The 17,134-nt window shown below is 45.6% G+C and overlaps 5 protein-coding genes across 5 annotated transcripts; 2 read left to right on the forward strand and 3 right to left on the reverse strand.

Annotated features, from left to right (window-relative positions):
* The first annotated feature begins 2,552 nt into the window (after nt 1-2,552).
* Nucleotides 2,553-3,684, forward strand: ONS95_012706 (uncharacterized protein). Its single transcript, XM_058506351.1, has 3 exons — nt 2,553-2,561; nt 2,616-2,909; nt 2,991-3,684. The coding sequence occupies exons 2-3, from the start codon at nt 2,762-2,764 to the stop codon at nt 3,446-3,448; spliced, it is 606 nt and encodes a 201-aa protein (XP_058358878.1). The 5' UTR covers nt 2,553-2,561; nt 2,616-2,761; the 3' UTR covers nt 3,449-3,684.
* On the reverse strand, nt 3,685-6,128 carry ONS95_012707 (uncharacterized protein). The gene is made up of 2 exons (XM_058506352.1): nt 5,722-6,128; nt 3,685-5,675 (listed from the first exon to the last, which is right to left on the reverse strand). Exons 1-2 carry the CDS (start codon nt 5,810-5,812, stop codon nt 4,540-4,542), a joined length of 1,227 nt encoding a protein of 408 aa, XP_058358879.1. The 5' UTR covers nt 5,813-6,128; the 3' UTR covers nt 3,685-4,539.
* Nucleotides 6,129-6,618: 490 nt separating this feature from the next.
* ONS95_012708 (uncharacterized protein) lies at nt 6,619-8,301 on the forward strand. The gene is made up of 2 exons (XM_058506353.1): nt 6,619-8,048; nt 8,100-8,301. The coding sequence occupies exon 1, from the start codon at nt 6,944-6,946 to the stop codon at nt 7,769-7,771; it is 828 nt and encodes a 275-aa protein (XP_058358880.1). The 5' UTR covers nt 6,619-6,943; the 3' UTR covers nt 7,772-8,048; nt 8,100-8,301.
* ONS95_012709 (uncharacterized protein) lies at nt 8,290-11,280 on the reverse strand. Its single transcript, XM_058506354.1, has 6 exons — nt 11,086-11,280; nt 10,929-11,020; nt 10,264-10,873; nt 9,878-10,219; nt 9,151-9,830; nt 8,290-9,033 (listed from the first exon to the last, which is right to left on the reverse strand). The coding sequence occupies exons 3-6, from the start codon at nt 10,645-10,647 to the stop codon at nt 8,706-8,708; spliced, it is 1,734 nt and encodes a 577-aa protein (XP_058358881.1). The 5' UTR covers nt 10,648-10,873; nt 10,929-11,020; nt 11,086-11,280; the 3' UTR covers nt 8,290-8,705.
* A 56-nt stretch (nt 11,281-11,336) lies between these two features.
* Nucleotides 11,337-13,276, reverse strand: ONS95_012710 (uncharacterized protein). Its single transcript, XM_058506355.1, has 4 exons — nt 13,251-13,276; nt 12,990-13,192; nt 12,167-12,941; nt 11,337-12,068 (listed from the first exon to the last, which is right to left on the reverse strand). Exons 2-4 carry the CDS (start codon nt 13,026-13,028, stop codon nt 11,962-11,964), a joined length of 921 nt encoding a protein of 306 aa, XP_058358882.1. The 5' UTR covers nt 13,029-13,192; nt 13,251-13,276; the 3' UTR covers nt 11,337-11,961.
* Nucleotides 13,277-17,134: the final 3,858 nt, after the last annotated feature.

The raw sequence follows: 17,134 nt of genomic DNA on the forward strand, positions 1-17,134 counted from the left end.
CCCTTTTTTATATTAGACTCGCTTTTTTTTTATATTTATCTATTCTCTACTTGTTTTCCTTATATAAACTTTCTCTATTACTATAGTAATCTCGTCTTCTAAGCCTATTGTAATAACTTTCCCTTCTGTGCTTCCTTAGCTCTCTCTACTTATATTCCGCTGTTTCCTAATATCCTATCTGCTAAATAAGGGCTCCCTAAGCCCCTTTTTTCTAGCTGTTTCCTATGTGTTTATCTATTACTATAACTAAGTTATTAAGTGATAAAATTCTAACTCCTACTTTTACTACTAGCTTAGTTATATCCTAACTATTCCTCTACTTTACTTCCAGTTCCCTGTGTAAGTTACTAATATAAAGAAGTGAGGTAATGCTATTAAAGTATATAGTAAGCAGGGATATAGAGGATTACTAACTAAATAGGTAGTAAGAGTAGAAGAGAGAAGATAATATATTTATTATACGCTATTACGCTTATCTATATAACTTTACAGAACAGGCTAACTATCTTCTGACCTAGAACTACACTACCCTACTATACTACCTTTCCCTAGATAATTTAAGGCGTTAGAGACGTAATATTAAAGATAAATTAACTACAATCGATGAACCTTTTATTCTCTATTAAGTTAATCTTTTAAAAGAGCTTATAGCTTATTTAGAGCCTTAGTCGTTAAAGGCGCGGGGGAAAAAAAAGCACCGGAAGACGTACTATAATAAATCGTTATCTCCGGAATAATATCAATTAGCTTAATACCTCTCGCAGATACTATATTAGCCTCTAAATGCCTTCTTATATTAATATCCGCTAATACCGCTCTCTCTGATATAGTCTCTATACGCTAGTAACCCTCTAAGTAGCTATTCGCTAGCCCCTTACTCTTAGCTGAATATAGCTCCTCCGGTATACGAATATATAGCTCTAGAGCCTTAATTACTATATATTTAACTGTAGGAACGAGTTGAAAGTGACTTTATATCGATAGTAGATCTGCGGGAGTCGAGTCTATTCCGTAATAGTAGTTTAGAGGTAGAAGAGGTATTATTTACTTTAAAATCGTTTCTTTATTAAGTTATACCTCTAATTACAGCTTTAGTAGCCTCTTACTTCGATTTCACTATTAGAACCTTCGTAGAATAAGAATACGATATTAATATAGTTAAAGATATATTGATTTTAGAGGTAATAGAGCTTAGAATAAAAGGTAATATTTTAAAGACGATTCAGAAGTAATTAAAGCTATTTAAGAAGTAGTATAATTAACAGGCTCTTATTTAGGAAAATAATAAACTTAATAAAGGCGAAGATAAGAGTAATAATAGAGAACACGAGGAGTAAGTTTCAGTAGTATTTATAGCTATAGTTTCTACATAGTTTCTATTTAATTAACCCTTATTCTATATTAACTTCGTTACCTTCTTTAATTAATACGCCTTAATAGCCTGAATAGCGAAAGTAGCCTCTAGCTCTACGTTTAGCGTTAGCTCCTACTCTAACTAACCTTATAGCTATTATTAAAAAGCCTTTAAATTCCTCCTAGGTATACTTACTCTAGCGCTAGTATCTCCTAATCTATGATTTTAGGTCTATAAAGCTCTTTTTAATAGGGTTAAAAAAGGGGTAATATAAAGGGAGATATTCAAGTTAAAGACCGAAGGCTATATAAAGAGCTAATACTTGAGGGTTATTATAGATTAACGTGTTATCTATTATTACTACTTTAATTCTAAGCTCTATATATTTAAGTAAGATACTCTTTTCTAGCTATTTAGTGAAGATTTCAGCTGTAATTAAGCCTTAGTATATTAACAGCTAATAATAACTATAAAGTAAGTACGTAGGGAGAATTAGGGAGAATTAACTACCTTATCAACTATTTAAGTACTCTCTGAACCTCTGTAGAAGCTCCCTTAAGAGCCTATCCTCTACGCCTATCTATTATACGCTTATTATAAGCTAATTCATTAATAAAGTATAAGTCCCGGGCCTCCTAAAACACTATCTTTCGCCTCTAAGCCGCGATTAATTCGTCGTTCTTTTAACTCGTAGAGACCTTAAGTACTTTCTTAGTATAATTAAGCTTTTAGAGAGCCTTAGAGACCTAATTAACTAACACGTTAACTTCGTAGGCTTCCTATAGATACGCTGCGATTTCGTCCTAATATAAATCTAGCTCCCTTTTAAGTAACGCCTTAATATATTCACTTATATTATTAGTAATAATAAGTAGAGGGCTACGGCGATAATATTCCGAAGGTAATATCTAACGATCTAGAGTCTGTTTCTACTTGTATATTATCTTATATATTATTCTAAACTCTCTAGTAAGAGCTTATAGGTTAATATTAACTTTATAGGATAATATTTAGTTGATATTTAATACTTTCTAAGCTAGCAGGTTCAGAGCTATAATATCAGATAGCTCGCAGGCTTAGGTTCGAATATTTAAAGTAAAAGCTTTAAAATAACCTAATTCCGAAGAAAATCGATAGAGATTTAATAGAGTTATAGAGGTTACAATTCTAGGTCATTATATTTTAGTAGGGTCTATAGCAAAAGTCGGTGAGTCGGCGTTATTTACCGAAGAATCACGCTAAACTGAAGAATGGCTTATAGGCGAGTCCGGCAATGGAGGGGTCGAGCAGGGATCATCACGCCAAGGCAGACGTCCAAAGGAGTCAACCTTCATCAACCCCTCCACATATCAACAGCACAGCTAACACCCCTCAACAACAACGACAAATTTTCCCAAAAGAAACTGGATGCCCAAGATGTCAATGCACTCAATAGCCAACCTCCCCCGCCTCTCCTCGACCGACCTCTCCAAAATTCTCCTCTCCCAAGCCTCCTCCAATGTCGACTCCTCTACCCCTCCATCGAACATCGCTATCATTGATGTTCGAGATGACGGTCAGTGTCTCCCTCCTCCCAAACCCTAAACCCAAGTCCAAATCATACACAGCATTCGGAACTATGAACTGACCAAAGCAGACCATATCGGCGGCCACATTAAACACTCCATCCACGCGCCCTCCACAACCCTCGACACCAAAATCCCCGAACTAGTACGCAAGCTCAAAGATAAAGACACCGTCGTCTTCCACTGCGCGCTATCGCAGCAGCGTGGTCCGTCCGCAGCCTTGCGCTACATCCGTGAACGAGATAGACTTCTTGGTCTGAGTGCGAATCTACAGAGCGGGAGTGGGGTTGGACAGGTGTTGAAGAAGAATAGGGAGGAGCAGGCGACGGGGCAGGGAGAGGGGGAGGGGGAGAGAGAAGGGGGAAAGGATGAAGCGTGGGAAGATGTTGAGGAGGATGGTGAGAAGAAAGAGCAGAAAGTTTACGTGCTGGATAGGGGATTCGTAGGGTGGCAGGAGAGGTTTGGTGAGAATCCTAGGTTGACGGAAGGGTATAGGAAGGAGATTTGGAAGGAGGGGTATTGGATGTGAGGAGAGGAAGTATGGATACGAGCATGGTCAACGGAGTTATTATTGGCGACAGGAATATGCTTCGAGAAATACTCGAAACAGGCGTTAGAGAGGATTTGCAAGGGCCTACTGTTGGGAGGCCAAGACGAGTGGAGTGAAGGGCTGGTTTCCACTACATTGAATCGGCAATGAAGATGTGACTATTCGGTATTAGACATTAACATGGCTATGAAGACTTTTACAGATAATGCAGCAGTACGGGTCTCGACTTTGAGATTATCGGGGCGGCCAGAGTGTGTTCGGCGACAATTTTCCTGCATTGCCTTCATGTTCATCGTCCTCTCTACTATGGTCAACTTTTTCATTTATCATTGTAAGCGATGAGCTCCTGCAGCATGGCTATGACCTATCTAGCTTCTCCAAACACATGAGTCCATCCTGGATTGATGGTTTTTGTCTGATCGTACATATAGGCATACCATAGGACAAGGACCACAATATTAGTTACGAAGAAGCAGAGAGCGAAAGGCTCGCCGCTCAACTCAAATCTGTCGATCTTCTGCTTGATCTCCGGCTCAGATACCTGTCCTAGCTCCACGTCGTTCATGCTCTCGCTGACATCAGCTTCAGTCACATCCCGCTCTATAAGCGGCTCCATCTCGAAGATTTCGTCACCATTTAAGTCCGCTACTCTTCCCGCGAATGCCTTCGCTTTAGTTTTCATCTTCTCTCTCGCAGGGTGCCATGGTACAAGCAAAACACTCCCAATTCTCGGCTCTCGTCTGAATGCCCACTCCAAAATGAATTGCCAGGCGGAGAAGTAACATACGACACAAATACAAACACAAGCACGGAGCCTGTACTCTGGAAAACCATATAGGCTCTCTTGATAATGTACTGGCATAACCAGCCATGCTCCCATGCCGAAGAGAATCCAGGTCCAGAGCTTGCCAGCGACAATCTTCCACCGTGGATTCGCCCACCCGAGCAAGACTTGAAGCTCAAGAGTAACGACTGGTGGCATAAGTACCAGGAACATGAAGGCTGTCAAGATCGACATGGTCTTCAAGAGCGGTGGCTCGCTACAGTATGTTCCAATTCTCCCCTCGAAGCTAGTCACAACTTGGGATATTTGGTTCGAGGCTTGAGGCAGGGTAAGTAGCAGCCTGCATGAACTTGAGAAGACGTATAGCAGATTGCAAGTCGAGATGACAGGATCCTTGTTTTAAAGATGATTGCGTACTGATCAGGGTCTCATTGATGGTTGTGATGTCCGGTATTGGAATTATTGGGAGTCGGGCCGCCAAAGCAAAGGTATTCTGTACCTCACCGATCTTGATTGACTCTTCCATCATTTCCAAGCTCCCCATTGCAAGGCTGAGGAACAGCACTGCAAGGTTGTCGGGGATTTTGCAAGCTGAATTTGCTCTGATGCTGATGTTAGCTGTGAGCCAGATACTTTCGATGGCCCAGACAAGTAAGCCTAGATGTACCATCAAGGCAATACCAAAGGAGACTGTTGCAATCATTCGCAGAGCCCGGGTGAAACCTCGTCCTGCGGCATCATCGCCAAGACTCCCTTTGCGATCAACAGGTTGGCTGGCTAGAAAAAGACTCGTCGAGACTGAGCTGGATTTTGCCTTAAACAGGGATATAGCCAGCGATGGTGGCATCTCCCACTTTCCAGCAGTTCCCCTTCTGATGGTCCTCAGGCTCTTAAAAGTGTGGTCTACTGCTGACAATCGCTTTCGTAGAACACTGAAAGCAGTCAAGTTGAAAAGCTCTATTATCAAGAATGATACCAAGAACATCATGCCAAATATTTTCGTCCAAGGGGTTCCAGAGAAAGAAGCAAGTTTGATACTCGGCGGCAGAACACCAAGTATAAAAAATAACCACCGGGGCCAGACGGAACTCAAATAGGTTTTGTCCTTGTCATCTTCTTTACCATCAAGTCCAAGGTCGTCGATCATATTCTCAGAACGCTCATAAACAACCACGGCAAGCGCGGAAGAGAGTGGGATCCAAAGGTGGATCATCGTCGTCAGGAGTTGCACAACCATTGCGACAGCATCGCATGTGCAGACTATTGGAGAGCTGCAAAGGTACAAACGAAAACGCGTTGGAATTGAGGGCTCTATGTATCCCGACGGCTGCGCCATGGAGTTGATTGCCAATGCAAGGATTGCAAAAACCAAGACTTGCCATTCTACAGGCTGTATTTCCTCACCGAATACAATTGGAGTTGCTAATGAATGTTAGGTACGTAAAGGATGGAAATGTGCTGAACGAACTTGAATTGTAATGACAGGCACCAGCTAGCTGAGACACAGATTCGGCCAGGTCCATATTGAATACTTTTGGATCAATGTAGCATGGTTCCATCACCGTTACAATGCCTGCTCGTGTAGCAGATTCGGTATTGCGAAGTTCTCAGTCCATGAATCTGTTCCAGAACATATGAAATAACGCAGCGTCGACGTCAGGATTGGTTCGGAAGTCGTACAGGGAAGCGGAGAGGTTTTATTTCGATTTATATTTTGCGACCATGTTCACAACGAGGCTGGGGTATCCACTCACAGGGCGAAGAAACCCTGTAGGTGCATGTATCTACGCCCCCTGGATGTTCTTGTATAGACCCATTTAAATCAACATCTAATAGAAAGAAATGAAATCGCGAATTCTGGGGCTTCCATGTCAGTCTAGAAGTAAGGCTCAGCCAGAATGATAATTTACAAAACCACATTCTCCACGCATCCAAGTGCTCAAGATGGAGTACATATATCCTGTAAATAGAGCCAATGATAAATGTACTCAAGTCAATCTCCAAGATTCGTATCCCGTATTCTATGTACTCGTCCAAGACGGTGAAAATTCTAGAACTCTTTGCTTGAAACAAGTCTTTAAATGGCTTAGAGAAGTGTAGAATTGGTTCAGAGTCTGCTTACTTTACATAAGCTTCAAGCAACAAATAAGAAGCGAGAGCGACTAGAACGTGCATTGTAAAGAAGGCATATGCATTGAAACGACGAGTATCGCATATCTTTCTCAGCGATTTTAGTGCTCTCTATATATATTGAAAGACAAGATAGAGGACCAGCGAGAATCCAGCTTTTGCGAGTTGAATTGAGTTCGACGTCATGTATTGCTTTAGCTTACCATTTTCAGCCCTATGCTAAGAGTGCTTGGTGCTCCTTTTTAGGACCCGTCCAATTTATCTCCTCTCGTCCAATTAATGGTACGAAGTTCGTTCTTAGCCCTTCTTAGCTTCATACGGGCTACCTACCTTCAACGACCGGAGAGCCTCAAGTGTGTACTTTCTTGGCTAGTATCCATGAAATTGCCCACACACCAGCTTCCAGAGCTTCTAGAACTCATCACTACACTTCCACACCATGATGTACGCGCAGAGAAACGCACAAATGTCCAGAGACATTCTTCTCTCACTGTTCTTCTGGCGTCCTTCACAACTTCTCCCACAGCCTCTCCTGTCCAGCAACAACACAATCTTCCACAATGGCTGTCCTAAAACCCACTCCCACAGCCACAGTTCCAGCTCCTCCAACCTGCACAATAATAGCCAAAAATGAGGTATACCACACCTACGTCAGCGAGCGCTGGTCCTACTGTGCCATCAAACAAACCTACAATCCACTCGGCGCAAATTACACCCTCTCCACAGACCCAGGCTACTTGACTCCCTCGCCAGCTCCAACAGCAGTCAACGACAAACCAAATAATGAAAATAACAACAATACGGCATATATCGCACTGGCAATACTCGGCGCCCTACTCCTCGGCTTCTCTGCCTACATTATCACCTCTTGGACCACCCGCTGCATCGAAAACTGTAAACGTAGACGCAGAGACGACACTCAAAATGCTACACATCCCCCTCCACGACGAGGAGGAACCGTGATCAGAGAAGCAAGAGCTTGGTTCGGCCGCCAACACAACTCTCTACTTAACCGAGTCCGACCACACGAAGACCGTTCTTTAGAATCAGTTGTTCGTAGAAGTCCTCTCCAGCGCGGTCTTCATCGTCTACGAACTTTCGGGAAAAGCATGCCCCCTAGCGTCTCTCCCGTCGGTCACGCCGCCCTGGGTCAGGGTCAGGGTCGAAATCCAAGACCTAGAAACGAACCTCCTCCACCTGGTTATCACGATAGATATCAGGACGTGCTTTATTTCAGCGAGACGGAGAGCGAGAGTGAGAGAGATGTAGATGTAGATGTTGATGTTGAGATTGAAGTCCATCTCAATGGAGATGGGGATGTCAATGAGCTGTCTGTTCTCAATGATCCCTGGCTAGCTGAATTCATGAGTAGAGATCGAGATGAGTGATGGTCGTAAATATGCTGTCGGCGGTTGGATATGAATGTTACCAGGGTACGGTTGTGGTAGCTTTGATCATGAACTACCCCTGTAGATGGGACGAGGTCAAGTTATGGGTGCTGGCCATATTTACGACTGTTGGCATCGCAGCAAATCTACCAATGCAAGGGCAGCACAACTAAGATCCCAGGCGCTTTATACAAGATGGTGGCTCATATCTCTGCTCAGAGACGAACACATTACATCTCAAAGCAAAACGAAAACCCAAGCAGAAGGAAGAGAGAGAGTAAGTGACGTTCCAACGGAAGAAGACGTTGTGGAAAGCTGAGTTCTGTAGGAAGGATGTGAATATGTCGGGGAAGACTACCTATCGACCTGTTCAATGGAGTTGCAGATAGTGGCGAAGTCGGAGGCGTTCTCAAGGCATTGATGTGAAGGGAGGCAAATAATGAAGTGACTATTTAAAGAGTTAACAGGATGAAGAATGTGGACGGGCAATAAGTGGCGGGTGATGGAGTTCGAAATCATGCTAAACGGGCTGGCTGATGGTGAAGCCTGACAATTCGATACTAAAACGTTTCCGGATGTAAATGGAAACCTGAATAGGCTGTACATATACTGTATCATACAAAGATATCGTGGATATGTTCAGAACTATGATCGCTTGATGTTCTCGGAGTTTTTCTTCCATGCTGTGTCTCGCTCACGCCTTTGTCTGAATTGAAGCCTCCCAATGGAGATTGGATCGATGCAATGCGCAAATATGCAGGAATTTCAAAAATTGCGAGGAGACCAAGCCCCAACTCCCCATGGCCAAATCGAATCACGACCTATCATCCTTGCAACATGTAACCATTCAGGTACCACCACCACCGCATGTATGATTTTGGGTATTAACGCTCTCAACAGCCACAACCGCAATGACAACCAAGCCAATAACTCCCTACTGCCCAATCTCTCCACCAATACCACTCAAGTACCCACACCTCGTCCTCTGATCTCCAGGCACGCTCTCCATCCTCACCTTCTTCGGATCATTCGGAAAAAGCACGCGCTTCACATCACCCGTCCCAAAAGTCTCCCACCTCGGAGACGCAGAGAGTTTATACGTATTCGGATCCTTGGAGCGAATAAACGACGTCCAGTATGCCTGGATGGTAGGTGTCAGAGCACTATCTGGTGCAGTTGACGTTCCCCAGATACTGGGTGTTGTTACGGCGTGTGTGACGCCCAAGCCGGAAGCGGCGTTGGCAGGGGAGAGGACGTCCCAGCTTGATATAATAGTTAGTGAAGTGTCAAGTTTACAGTGGAAAATAATAGTTAGTGAGATGTCAAGTGTACAGTGGAAAGAGGTTGGAACAACGACAGGGAAAATGGAGTGAGCGTACTGATAATTCCAACTGGACTGCATTCCTCGCCCTAAAATCGCAGAACTAATGTATATCCCCGGACAGATATACCTCATATCACCATACGCGTTCGCGCCCGTCTTCCAATACGTACCCTTCCCAGGATACTGCTCTGCTTTCGGATACAGCACATCAATTTTTGCGAGCTGGCTAGACGTCAATTTTGGGAAGTTGTCCTGAAGGAAATTATTCACATCTTGCACACTGCTCAGATTCGCGGGCGTGAACACCGTCCCTTCGTTAGTAGTTGACCCGAATATTGATGGCACTTTCACGAATTTCCCCTGAGCAAACAGGTTATACGTGTAGTCCGTCGTGAACACCCCATCGATAGTGTTGCTCCACATGTAATTGGGCAACCCGCCCGGTCCGTTGGGATACGGTAAGTTGGGGTTGTTAGACGCGATGGTCTCAATAGGGAGAGCGCGGAGACATTTCAATGTATCCGGTGATTTGGCGCAGCCTACACGTTTGACCAGAGCGTCGTATTGGTATTGAGATTCGGAGATTGTGAGTTGATACCCGAAGGATTGAGATTCTGCTGCGGCGGCGTGGAAGAGCTTGTCGTCTCTTCCACCATAGGCGGTCATGTGGAGGTCGACGGAGGCGCCGCCTGCTGAGGCGCCACCGATGGTGACGTGTGTTGGGTCACCGCCGAACTGAGATGTTAGTCTAATCATTCGATTTTGAAGTAGAAGGGACTCACAAGGTGGATGTTCTTCTGTACCCATTGAAGAACTTTCCTCTGATCCAGGTTGCCATTGTTCAAATCCCCATTGGCTTTGACTTCTTTACTGGCGAGGAAGCCATACGGACCGACTCGGTAATTGAAGGTAACGACGACGATATCACGGTCTCCGGCATTGATCAGTTTGTTGGCATTCAGGTTGGGGGAGCCGTTGGAGTTGAAGCCGCCTCCTTGGAAGTACACATATACTGGATGTGGTTTGGAGTTGTCGGTCGGTGCATAGACGTCTAGGAACAGACAATCTTCTGACTTTGTCGTATCGAGACTTGTTGATGGTGAACCGAGGCATACAGATCCATGCTATTCATGTCAGCAATGAATCGTGACTTTTGGGAGAAGCATACCTTATTTGCTACTTGAAGTGTAGCATTCGCAGGAGGGTCCCTCGGAGCTCTAAATCTCAGATCCCCAATTGGAGCAGCAGCATACCGAATCCCAAACCACTGCGTAACGCCTTTCTCAGCGCGCGCTCCCTCGTACTTCGAGTAACCCAGGTCAACAGTCAACGGTACAGAACTGCTCCGTCCATGTGGATGAGAATGTACAAGGCCAAAATACAGCCCGCAAGCGAGAGCAGGTATCAACAACATGATGGACAGCAGTGACACAACGCACAGCCAGAAAAGACGAGGGCGGTTAGCTTTAAGCTGCCCAAGTTTGCCCTTGGGGTTGAGGCGGGGGATGTACCCCGCCATATGTAGTTTGACAGAAGTGGAGGGAGTAGCCATTTGTTCGGTAGTATTGTGGGGTATTGACAACAACCAGCACTCGCTTACGGCAGTTCTCACGGCGATCTGACTCGTGGTATTGTTTTTTCGTCTTAGTGAAGAATGGATATGGCTAGTCCCACAGTGCAGCACTCCCAATCTTCCCTCCAGTCCCGGTCAACTTCTTGGGATGGATGTAGCTGTGCTGGCAGCATTCTTGCAGCACAGTTGGATTGCCAATTTTTAACTGCAACATAGTCAGTACAGATTCCCTTTCTGTAAGTCTTTATGTTTCGTCTCACGAGTTGAATTTCAGTATTCAGTACCATATTAGACATGAGCCCATAGATCGTCGTCGCTCAATTGAAACACTACTGGATGAAATCCGGATTCTCTGCATGGGAAGTACGCGTCGGCGCTAGAATAATGACCGAAAGTCGGGGTTGAAGATGTACGTACGTCTTAGGAGAGGGTCACAAGCTTGAGATTTCTTCCTCCAATGCAGTAGATGCAGAATCACCAAAAGGGTGTGAGATCCGAAAGCTAACGCGACTGGCGGTAAGTGGAGGGTCGGATGACAGAATTCTAATTGGGATGTAGTTCGGACTCCGGACGAACAGCATAAGTGGGAGAGAAAGAGACAGGGAGGGAAAGGGAAAGGTGGAATACAAATATTAAGATTAAAATAAGCTTCGTTGGTGGCTGGGGGGCGCAGTGGGCCAAGGAGTTTCCTGGTTGTTGGTACTGCCAAACACGGGAAGTCCTCGCTAAGGCTTCGTATGCCTAACTTCGTAAACCAGTGCAACTGCTAGCCGGTGAGATGAGACCCAACCGAGCCAACCTGATTCTAGGAAAATCCCGACAATCATTCTGGTGACAGGAAACTTTATGGAAAAAATTGTAATGGAATGACTGCTCTTGACTTCTTTTCCAAGAACCTAGAAGTTTTCATCTTGGATCAGACATCATATGGTGCAACGAATACATCCCATAAGAGTTGATAAATGGAGGGTCCAGACCGGCAAAATGTGTCGGCAGAAAGAGTATCTTGTTGGGAATTACATTCCGTACAACGTGTAATTCAATTTGAAGGCTTTCAAGATGCCACTGAATGAAACCCTTTACTCCAGCAAATAAGGCTTCCTACATGCGCTCCGAAAATAACTCCGTCAACCGCTGCCAATTCAAGGGTAATAATGATCCATGGTAAACGCCTTCCAAAGGATTCACAACATACACGCCATCTAATCCACAGCTCTGTCCTACACATCGTAAGCGCAAGTACATTTCATCGTTACATATCACATTTCTGCTTCGTTTATGTCGTGGCTGGAATCATCGATCCCACGATCCTATCACAACGGCTTTACCTGAATGATTTACCTCCTGATCGATACTCTGCTCGACCAGGAGTAAAAGCTGGGTGGTCTTGATGACCAATTCTGTAACCGTCAGCAGGAACTCATCAAAGAAAAGACGAAAAGACGAAAGGAAGACGAGACGACAGAAGAAAAGAAGAACATGAAGGGAGAAAACATACCCTCATACTGCAGCGTGTAGCTCACAGCCGGATCCTCATCCCTCCCCACCAACACCGGCGCATCCTCCTCCCTCTCCACAACCCTCAACCTCAACCCCACCGTCTCACTATTATCCACCCAACGCAACCCCTCACACCTCCGCCTCACGGTCTCCTCACTACCCTCTCCATCATCCGCCGAAATTCCAGCCCTCGCCCGCTCCGCAAGCCACTCCCTCCAGATCCGCAGTATGCTATCCCCGATGTTGACGGAGCTGAGAAAAAGTCCTCGCTTTGGCCCGACTTTGACGAGACTAGTGATCGTCTGTAATTGGGAGAATGGCTCATGCGATTCCAGGTGTATGTTTTGGCATACGAACTGGTCGTGTTCATCGACTAGGCCGTTGGGGATGGAGAATGATCCGCCGGCTGGATGGGACCGAACAACCTTCTTATCACTGTCTGGTTTCAGGGGAAGGAAGTGCGAGTACAGAGATTTCAGCTTCCCCAGTTGACCAATGGCATATCCCTCTGTCTGTGAGAGGAACTCTTCATTGGAGCAGGAGGATGAAGAGTTGAGTGGATGTGTGCCCAGGAAGTCGCAGAATAGGTAGGGAGTGGAGAGTTTGGTGGAGGGGTGGAAACACTCTAGAATCAGCTTGTGGTCTTTGAGTTGTGCTGTTTCGAGGAGGCGGTGGTGGAGGATCCGGACGATGAGGGAGTGGAAGCGGTGCGACACGAGGGTCATGGGGAGGAGTTCGAGGGTGCGGAAGGTGGAGAGGAGGGAGATGAGGATCTGGGAACTGTCAGATTCGCGGTTCAATGGCGGGATAGGAATGCAAACCTCGTTAGGTATCGAGTGCATACCGGTGGATTCGGCCATTTTGTCGACTTGTAATAGTACAAAGAGAGAAGAAAAACACAGAGACAATCCCGAGGAGAGGAAGAGAGTCGAGGGAAGCCGTAGTATTTCTACTTCCAGCAAAGACGGCTATGCGGCTTGGAAAGATAGAGCCGACTCGGATATCGATCCGTGTGATGAAATCTCTACAGTACTGATGTTACTGATATGTTTCGATTATCATCGGGTAGCATTCTGACCCACCGGTCAGCAAACGTTCTGCATAAGTTACTGGTTTCAGGACAGGTCCATTACCAGCTGACGGTCAACTCGCGCCGATTGTTACTCATTAGAGGTACCTGGGAGAGCCACTTAGGACTTCTGGCTTCAATTGTCGTGTTCAGGAGAGCGAAATGTACGCGTAGACAGCGTCGTAGATGGATTGCAATGATTTGATCCCAGCGTGATTCATCTCATGCGCCATTAGAGATCGGAGCGATGATGGAGGGTCGCTATCCCACTCTCATGCCAGCTCTTCCAACAAGCGAGCGAGTTTCGATGAGAGGGTGTGAATTTGTGGGATGAATAGATGCTACGAGTAGATATGACACAGGTATTTAACGAGGGTTCTTGGAGTGCTTGACAAATACTCATAGCGTGTTCAGTCTAATACATTGATTGGTGGTGGACTACAGGCGGGGAGCGCGACTGGCAAGGCCTTTGGCTTGTATGGCTACAAGATAGGGCCACTCCCTATAGAGATAGTGGGGGCGTGCACTTACCAGCGTAAAACAACGCGCTGTGGAGCTACCTAGGCATGCCGAGACTACTAGGATAGTGTAACTGAGCCTGCGAAGAGCTTCAAGCTTGTGAAGCCAGAGGAAGGTGATACTTTCAGGGAGACAGATCTGCGGCTGGTTCAGTGGAGTTTTTCTTAGGAGATATAGCAGAGCTGTTAACCTGTTAAGAGATAGAGCATGTTGAATTTGTTACTGTTCTCGGGAGGGGAGAGCTCCGGTGATATAGTACAGGTACAGAGTGCACGGTTGAAATCTTAACATTACGGAGGGAGATGGATCATGAGGAGGGTTCTTAGAGCTTGAAGGCCCCAGATACGTGAGTTAGGCTATGGATCAAGTGGAAGATGAAAATGTAAATATCCTTGTAGATCTGTTTCTGAAGATTGATTTCGCTTTAGATATTGCCCCTCTATCAGGTTCTCAACTGTTAACCAAGAAGTTTTGTGACCACTTCCGCGAATTTCTGTGGCTTTTCAACCATAGGCAGATGGCCAGCCCCATCGATAACCTCGTATGCAGCGCCATTACTTCCAAACGAAGCAGCCATTTCTTTCATAGTACCAGGCAAAACTCCGTCGTCGCTTCCAACGACAAAAGCACCTTTGACTGTACTGGTCTTCATCTCCTCCTTCAAATCATACTCAAATAGTGCTTCAACACTCTTCTTGAATCCTTCTAAACTATTGTTCTTCACCATATCCTTGACTTGCAAACAGGTCTTTTCCAGCTCACCACCATCATAACTCTCCTTAACGAACCATCGCCTCGTGGTAATCTCAGCAAGCTCTTCACCTACAATTTTCTCTCCACTTGTTGTAGTGGCTGATTCTTTCTCTGATAGCGCAATCCTCTCGCCCCAAGCTTTAGAATTTCCAGCTGGCGATTTACTACTCGTGTCGCAAGAAATGAATGAACCCACCCGATCTGGGTACTTCAGCGCAGTATTGAGTGTCGTACATCCACCAAGCGAGACTCCAATCACAGCTGCAGCTTTCTTGACTCTTAGAGCATCTAACAGTGTTATGATATCAGCAGCAAGCACATCGACTGTGACCTTCTGTGTACCGCACTTTGAACTCCGCCCTCGAGTAAGATATCGCAGAATTCTGTATTTCTTATTCGTCGGGACAGAGAAGAAGGATGCCAAGAAACCATCCCATATCTTGTAGTCGACCAGAATAGAGTTACTGAGTACGATCAATGGTGCATCTGGATCTTGCGATCCCTCGAGTCGGAAAGGGAGTTCCACTCCATCTTTCGTCGTGATGAATGATTCAATTGCTCCAGCTCCACCAACAGATTCGGGTAGTGTCTTCGTGAGAGAGGACTTGACGTCAGAAGATTGCCACGATGCGAGATTCGGGGCCAGATATCGCGGAGCAGGTCCAAAGGTATAGTACAAGTCATAGACTCTTCTCCCCTTATTTCGGACGCTCTTCTCCCCAATTTCTTTCGCCCATGGCGTCGAGACTGCAGCTTGGAATTCTGACCCTCCCAATCCGTTCTGGGGCTTATATTCGTGCAACGCCAGATATTCGACGGATGCTTTCGGATCGATTGAGCTCGTTACAAAACGTCGTGTCCGTAGCCAGCCAGGTACCTTCGACAGCATGTCCACATGCTCCTCTTGATACCACTTCTCAACTTCTTTCTTCGCCTCTTCTCCCGGGAACAGGCTCAAGAAGACTGCTACCATGACATTCCCTTCCCCTTGATTCTCTACCTTTTCCAGCACTGTATACTCCTTGCTCTCCCACGTCTGTAAGTGGTCGTAAAGTCTTCGATCGACCTTGATCTCCTTCATGGTATCTGCCTCTCGCTGACTCTTCACCGGTTGGTCTCGTAATCGCAGATACGCATCCTTTGTCAATTCGTCCATATCCGTAATATCATACACTGCCATCCATTCCGGCTTCGCTTCTGAAGGTGTCGCGCCCTCCAGGTCGTTTGCGCGGTACCGGAAGCCATTAGTGACAAATGGCAGGCGAAGACGAGTAGGACCATGTTCGTTGTTGTACCAATCGTGAAATTGAGAGATGGGAAGAGTGGATTTGGGCTGCATGGTAACATACAGGATGCCGGAAGTTGGGGCCATGGTTGCGGAGGTTTGTGATAAATGACGCTAGGTTCTGGGACAATTGTTATTTTGCAAATTGATAAGAAGAGAAAGGAAATACTAGGAATCGAGAAAGACGAGGAGAATAAAGTACAGGAAGAAGGCTTAACCGTCCACTAGCCGTGGGGACTCGTCGTGGAGTCCTTCTGGCAGGATGGACTTACGGTTGATGTGGGGAAGCTGTGGACATCGGCAGACAGGTCGGGTCTGGCAGCACTGCGGGGTCGTGGAGGGGCGAGACTTTGAGTTGACAAACAAATAGACGCAGCAATGGACTTTGCCTTCTCGGTCATTGCTAAGGAATTATAGTTTCTCGCTTTGACATCCACTTATGAAAATCTAAGATGGGTTCATTGCGAAAGTTCATTACTAGGCCAGACATTGACGGATATTTAGACATTCAATGGGCCCAACAAAGCTACGAGTGGAAAGGTGTAGTTACTTAGATGATTGAAGCAATATTACTAAAGGACATCTATCTCTATTGAATTCCCCTTACGCAGTATAACTTCTGTGAGATATGGTAAGTTGTGAATAGTGAAGCTGGATCTGGTTCCCGGCAAAGACTTCATCCGCCTGACATTCCAAACCGAAACTCTGATCCTCATGTCATTATTTACCTGATCAAAAGCCAGATCCTTAGGTACAGCAGCATCACTTAGGTCATAGAATCAGAATGTTCCTGTAGTACGCATTGAAGCTTCTCCCTTTGTGCTTATTCGATTCTTGAATCATGCTCCGTTCCATGTTTATAATTATCTTTCCTGTTGAAGCGAGGGCTGTGCTGACTCATCATTCTCTCAAGTCAACATTGAATCTACTGCAGGGGCGGAGATCACGATAAGCATCCCTGGACCTTGGCGTAAACTTGCCTTATGTCCGGTCAGAATCGAATAATGTGAGGAGAGTGACGGCCTTGTTCTTTGAAAGCTCGCCCGTTATATTGTGTTTTGATTGGATGTGACTTGTTTCTGCTCAATAGTTCCACTTTGTATGGCGTCTTGAAGGGAGCTATTCGAAGTTGCTACATCGGTAATCCCTCAAACTCACGAGAGTTGATACTTCATGCTGTCTTGTGGACTCTTAGCCCTATCATGCCCGGTCCAGAGCCTGTAGAAGTGATTGGAATCATTGGAAACGATGATTTCCACAGATATCGGTACGCAGCGCTTCAATGAATTCCTTTAAAGTCCAGAGGATCCCTAAAATGATGCTCGACAGCCGCCATTTAG

Source organism: Cadophora gregata (assembly GCF_030347475.1).
Source record: "Cadophora gregata isolate MNR1 chromosome Unknown scaffold_6, whole genome shotgun sequence".
Taxonomy (NCBI): Eukaryota; Fungi; Ascomycota; class Leotiomycetes; order Helotiales; family Ploettnerulaceae; genus Cadophora; species Cadophora gregata.